The 7,155-nt window shown below is 37.5% G+C and overlaps 1 protein-coding gene across 1 annotated transcript in view; it reads left to right on the forward strand.

Annotated features, from left to right (window-relative positions):
• Positions 1 to 2,470: 2,470 nt before the first annotated feature.
• The window catches only part of LOC135212779 (uncharacterized), a 38,504-nt gene continuing 33,819 nt past the window's right edge, over positions 2,471 to 7,155 (forward strand). The window contains exon 1 of the mRNA XM_064246583.1: positions 2,471 to 2,499. Within this exon, the coding sequence (XP_064102653.1) occupies positions 2,471 to 2,499 (29 nt within the window). The remainder of the gene's footprint in view (positions 2,500 to 7,155) is intronic.

The raw sequence follows: 7,155 nt of genomic DNA on the forward strand, positions 1-7,155 counted from the left end.
CAACGGAATTAAAAATACTCAGGTTAAAACATGATGAAAACTTATTTTTAACATGAAGGAATGTAAAGGGAGGTACGTACAACAGAAGGGAACAGTGATTACCAGGTAGTGCTGAAGGCAAAAGCTGAGTGACTGTCATGGTCCGTTTTCGTTCCAACGGAAACTCAAGAGAGGTACAGACGGCGTTTTACGAAAGCGTAGATCCTCATATTATAAGCATTTTTTTTTTTCATCAAAAGAGCACCTGAAATTTGTATCATAAGCGCGTTAGCCAGACTTTACCGTCTGTTGCCCCAGGCCGGTAGGTGTTTGCTTATAATAAGTTTCATTTCTTGATAAAATTGTCTATCATAAATTAGGGGGACATTAGCGTAGAGAGGCAGTTTAGGTACTGTTGGTATTTCAGATTGTGGGTGAAAGGTATTATTCAGAAATTTTCGTAACTGTTTTAAAAGAGTTCAGATGGAAAACAGTTATTTATAAAGAGAGAAGCTTAATTACTTTATGAAACGCATAAATTACTTTATGAAACGGATGTTAAAGTAAATGCCCTGTGGAAGAGAGTAAACAACGAATGTAACTTAAAATGAAAAAAAACAGTGGCTGTAAAAGTTAGAACCCAGACCAGTAAAAGTTCTCTTCCTAAAAACTGAGGTATTAAAATGTTCATCACGTCTGCAAGCCGGCTCATCAAGTTAAAACTCGTCTACTCTCTTCCACAGAGCATTTACTTTAGTTACCTTTAAAAGCTTCCTTTCTTACAACAATAAATCCAGCTGAAAGTGTCATTTGTACTCTTCCAGTGTCGTATCCACATTTTCAGAAAAATGTCCCTCGATCCGTTATTATAGTAGATTCTCATCAAACGTGCATCTGATGTCTAGGCCAGTCCCTTACGACGCTCCTGATTGGCTGTTGATAAGCCAATCACAGGGCTGGAAACTCATCTTGCCTATGTGAACTCGCTCGAGAGACTGAGTCTCTCCAGCCCTGTGATTGACTCAACAACAGCTAATCAGGAGCGTCGTAAGGGACTGGCCTAGACATCAGATGCACGGTTGATGTGACTCTAGTATAGTACGATACGCATAGAATTATTGCATTTCACATGATAATTATCTGGTCACAGTAAATGTGGGTAAGGAAGAGTCATTATCAGCAAGTACTCAATGGTTGGTGACGATGGAACTATTTCAAATTTGACCCTTAATAAATGAGTTACAATTTGACAGAACGCTCAATTCTGTGGTCTGTGGGTAGCAATGGTGCGTCTTACTCAGTGACTCTTCTAAATTAACACTAGTTTACTTAAACCTGATAAGTAACTCAATATATTGTTTGACCGTATTCGGGTGATATATTCAATGTTATTGGTAGTCTGTAATATGTTTTCTTTTATGTTTTTTATTCATTTTTCAGTTCTTGGGAACGGACGAAATTAAACAAAATAACTCGCCACTTTCTCGACGATTTATGAAGTTTCATGTTTTATGTTTTATTATGCACTAAATCAGACTAAAACATGGGGATGAAATTGCATTACCAGGATCCTGTATAATATATATGTACAGTATACTGTTCGCTATGAATGCAACTTGCCCCCTCTCTCTCTCTTCGTAAATATATAATATATATATATATATATATATATATTATATATATGTATATATAATTCCCCTTCGGTAAACATAATATGCTTATATATTATTTCTGAGGTAGAGCGAGTTGGATATTAAACAACATTTGTAGCTTAATGCTTGTATATAAATTACGATGATGTGATCAAAGTTCATTCTATATATATATATATATATATATATATATATATATATATATATATATATATATATATATATATTGCTTTATGACCTTATTTAGATGAGCAGTGTTGTTTATTAAAATTACGCAAGAGAAAGAGAAATGACGTATTTAGTGCGTGAGCATTTATAGAGTGAATGCAGAAGGACAATGAGACAGTGTCAGTTAGGATATGCTAATAAGCAACAGTATTTAATTAAATATTTTTATCTTGTTCTACACTGTTAGCAGCAGGAATTGCAAACACGTAGTCGAACAAAATCTCCATATCGTTACAACACGAAAACATTCCGCTTTTATCTTTCTTCCTAACTTGACTTTTGGAAAACTGGAGCATCAAATACTCTGTAGAGCCTGTAGCAATGAGATAAGGAACCTGTATTACTCATCATCTTCATAAAACTAATTGTAAGGCCTCAAGTCTCAATATGAAAAAGTTTCTGCCCCTAGTTTGAAATTCTCTCAGCTTTATAAGCTAATTTTTCCGGTGGAAGTATGTAAGAGGCATTTTAGTTCCCCAGTACAAAACTTTCCATGGGCAATGTGGACTCTCTGAGTAGATATTCTGTTTGCGACACCAATTCTCCTTCCTTTTCCATTTTCATAAACAGGAATTCTAGGAAAAGCCAGGAAACCAACCTGAATTCCAAAAATGTCCTCCACCACCCGAGAATGGATGAGGTAAGACACAATGGCTGGCACCCCACATCTAAGGTCCCATTTTCTGTGACTCCCGGGGCGCAACTATCGCAGTGTCATCTAGCGGCCGCTAGATCGTTAATTCCTACCACCGCTGACTAATGGAGGTTCAGCGGTGCAGGGTTACACACCACCGCCGTTTCGGTGTCTGCTTTTTAAGAACCCTTGCTGTGAGATGCGCAATCTCTCGGTATAATTAGATTCTGATAAGCGAAGCGAAGTTTAGTCTAGTCCCCCACTTAAATATACTTCGCTAACTGAATTGGTTAGGATTTATTATTCCAGCGAATCAAAACCAGCGCGCTGTTTCTTAAGACCTTTTCATGATTACGTCGGAGGTGATAAATGTCCCTGAGAAAGCTTCGTGTCTTTTCTGAATGCCTCAGGGGAACAATGGAGATACAGATCACGTAAACTTAGGAAAGGATTATCTAAATTTTAGTATAAACTACACTCCATTGATATCAACAGTGTATGGAGTGGAATCAATATCAAGTGATTGAATTATATATAAATTACTTCCTTGGAAATGCTACAAAATCAATTATAAAGACCAATATTCTCTACAGCTTCTGTTATTTAAATACGTACTTTATAGGCTTGCAAAATAAACCAAGACTGAAAACCTCTTGCAACTACGAAAATAAAACCTAAAGCCTCCTTTACAGGTTATGGCAAAACAAGCCACATCCTATGTAGAGAAAGTCTCAAATCCTGATTTGAAAGTGGGAATAACTCATCTGAAAAATTCCCTTGAGGATTTACGAAGATTTCTATAAACTGACAGGGGCTCGAACGCACATTCTACTTGGAAATGAAATGTTAAATCGGTTTGGACTGATTTCGACGTCTTCTGGGGGTCATGCAGACCACATGATCCGGTCAAGCAAATTAGCGCACGCCCAAGGAGAATCTATCTGCCCCTATGTATCCAGCGCGCCATCCAGTCCAGTGGGTATCAAATTCATAAGGAGAGAGAGAGAGAGAGAGACCTGGGTGGGCAGAATGGGCCACACGACTCGGGATGACCGCCCTTAATGTTGCAAAGGGTTAAAGAGATGGAGGAGGACGAAGAGGCGAGGTTAGAGGAAGTTAGTTTATGGGGGCAGAGAGAGAGAGAGAGAGAGAGAGAGAGATGTGGGTATGCTGAGAGTGATGGAGGAAGGGATTATAGCAGAGGATGGTGGTAGTGGAGTGGACAGAGAAAAGACTTCCTAAACATTGAGGGATTGGATCATCATCATCATAGGACAAATGACCGCAGATCCAATTCTGTCCATTGAAACCAAGTTATGACTGCAAAAGTGCCATAGGTAAGAATTTGTGTCATCATCATCGTTGAGATAGTGAAATACAACAACAATAATACATACTGTGATTCCTCGAGCTGGACGTGATGGGAAACATTGCTAAAGAACCCGATTGCCACTTTAAACAACATAATTATGCCGTTTCCACAGGACAAATGTCCTGCTCCATTTGTACACTATATTATTGAAAAACCGTGCAGCGCTGATATTTTGTGCTAATAATGTTGAAATAAATATTATTGAATCTTCTTGACAAAACATTTGAATAATCAACAACTATAGTCTAAATCTTGGTTCTCGTCTCTTTAAAATTAATAGGTACCAAGCTCAGAAAATTGTGAGGAAATATGTCACCTTTTAGGGAATCCTCGTTTCACTAAAGACATTTTGAGCATTCAGGTCTTTGTAGTGTTCACATTATTGTTATAAAAGGTAATGACTATTATTTCTTTTTCAAACTACTTGCATAGTCTGATGATGTTCTGCTTGTTATGGATTTATACTTTGCTATGTCAAGTTCCTTTTGTGACGCTGTTTCTTATATTACTACTATGTACCCCGAAGATGTGGATGTACAACGAAAAGTGGCTGGTGGTATATAGCCTTTCACTCTCTCCTTTTCAGTGGTGTTCTACCACAGCCCCGCTTTTATTTTCGTCAAGTACTAATGCACATGTGCCTTCCATAACTCCAGCAACATTCAATTTCCAGTACTTCTCATCGTCAAGGGTGAAGGTTTGACGTCAATGTCAGTAACCATAAATCAATGAATCAAGACTGCAACTCTGCTGATCCATTAATCAATTAGTCAACAGTTGTTCAAACTACTAACCCATAGCCGCCTTCAGTTCTACATTAGATTTTCAGTGAAATTCCATTATATAGACAAAGCCTGAAATTTTTAAAAAGAACTCGTAAGGAAAATTTTTAAAAAATTTCACTAATCAGAGAAATGAACACGAATATATTACACAGGCCACGATGCTTCCCCATGAATCCTGTAGCTCCAGAACGTCTCAGTGGCCGACAGCCATTATGTGGCTATTGTTAATGGCTGAAACAGCTTTCAGCTAAAGAAATAAATGTGTGTATGTATGTGTGTATATATATATATATATATATATATATATATATATATATATATATATATATATATATATATATATATACGTATATAATGAATCTTTAAAGAATCACCAAGTGAAACTGAAAAAATTTCCTGTGAATGGATTTACCACCTACCCTGTCTGTCACTAAACTAGTATAATATAATAATAATATTAATAATTTGGGAACATAGGACACCTTGCGTAGCTGCTACCGTGGCAACACATTCGCTCAACGATTATACCGATAACTTGTAACATTCAAACGGCAACTGTAGGTACAGGTCACCTAACAACATAACCACAGAGCAGTCGTGCTAATAACCTGAAAACAAATATACAGGGGAGCCGTTCCAATAGGCATGACAACTTACACATGCTGTAACAACGCATGTTTTGTGCGGTAATCGTGTTGACAAATTAGTTCTTGAGTGTTCCGTTTATTCTTGCAGATACAATTAGGTAGAGGTCTCCCCAACGGAACATCCCGTTCTCTTAACCTGTGAAAAGGAACCGAAGCAAATTTTGTGATTCGAAAAGACGCTGTAAGTTGAAGAAAGGTTGCCATTTTTCGGGGTCGAGGAGCGGTCGGTATAATTTCCTGAACTTTCCTGTTCAAGACACTTGAAAGAAGGTGTAGAGTACTATTTTCACCAAGAAGGATAAAATAGTAGCCAATTAAACAACAATAATATTAACATGAAAACCTCGCAATACGTTATCCACATCAAATACCGAGATAGTAAGTACCCTGTATCTGAAAGTCGATGACGACAGTACGAATTCATAATATAACACTAGTTTAACATCGGTTAGAGCTATAGGCTATAGCTTTGAAGCCATGAACTGTTCATGTCATTTCTGTTATAGATTGATAGACATTTCTTTCACCTTTTAAGATGTCAAATTTTCTCAAAGCAAGTCATAATTTCTTTTTAGTGGCTTGGACGTTTGTTTTTTCTTTCATAATCAGATTTACCTTAAGTTTGTATAGTAATGGTATAAATGCTACCATGAAATATATTCAGAAAAAAAAAAAGATACAGAACAGCCGAAAATCAACAACTATTATTCGATGTCACTTGAAGCTTCTTTAACAGGTCTTGGTATGTTTTTACAGTTACCACACACACACACACACACACACACTCGTGTATATATACACATGTGTGTGTGCATAACTAAGTAAATATGAATAAACACTTTATTTCCTAGGAAAGGTATAACACTCCTCCAATCCCAGAAGCGACTCACTCTAGTCAAATTAATGATATTGTTTTTTATTAATGATGATTGTTTTAATAATAATGTATATTATCAATCGATCTTGCTCATAATAAGTTGTCTTGAATCAATGCAACAAAATTCGACTACTATCAGAAATGTTCCACTCACACACACACACACGGGGTATATCTCACTTATGCATAGAGCAAGAGTGCATGGGGGATGGTAGAAAGAGAGACATATAACTTACAGTGAGAGAATGTCTCACTTATACAGAGAGAGTGGGGAATGGCTATGAGAGAGAGAGAGAGAGAGAGAGAGAGAGAGAGAGAGAGAGAGAGGTGGAAGACGCTCATAAAACAGGTGAGCAAAGCAGGGGGTAAAGACGACGTCACGACCACCCCAAACAACAATCACTCACTACCATAACCACCCAGGAGCTCCAGAGGGACATATCCTTGCCTGCACCCACCACCTACGAGAGAGAGAGAGAGAGAGAGAGAGAGAGAGATTAATAAACCACCTATTATTGAGAGAGAGAGAGAGAGAGAGATTAGTAATAAACCACCTATATAGGAGAGATAGAGAGAGAGAGAGAAGATATAAGAGAGGAGGAGAGAGTTATAACCACCTATTTAAGGAGAGAGAGGAGAGAGAGAGAGAGAGAGAGAGAGAGAGAGAGAGAGAGTATATACCACCTATTATAGGAGAGAGAGAGAGAGAGAGAGAGCCACCATATAGGAGAGAGAGAGAGAGAGAGAGAGAGAGAGAGAGAGAGAGAGAGAGAGAGAGTAATTCAGGCATAATTATCTTGCGCGTTACACGATAAAACTGCATGTTCATATCTCTCTCTCTCTCTCTCTCTCTCTCTCTCTCTCTCAGTATGTGCATTTCATAAGGATAATATAAAATTACTACAAGAAACATTAAAATCCTTTTAAATGAGTATGAGGCAAGTGACTTTATTTACTTCCAAAATCCAAGTAACTATTAAT

The sequence above is a fragment of the Macrobrachium nipponense genome, chromosome 11, assembly GCF_015104395.2.
Source record: "Macrobrachium nipponense isolate FS-2020 chromosome 11, ASM1510439v2, whole genome shotgun sequence".
Classification (NCBI taxonomy): domain Eukaryota; kingdom Metazoa; phylum Arthropoda; class Malacostraca; order Decapoda; family Palaemonidae; genus Macrobrachium; species Macrobrachium nipponense.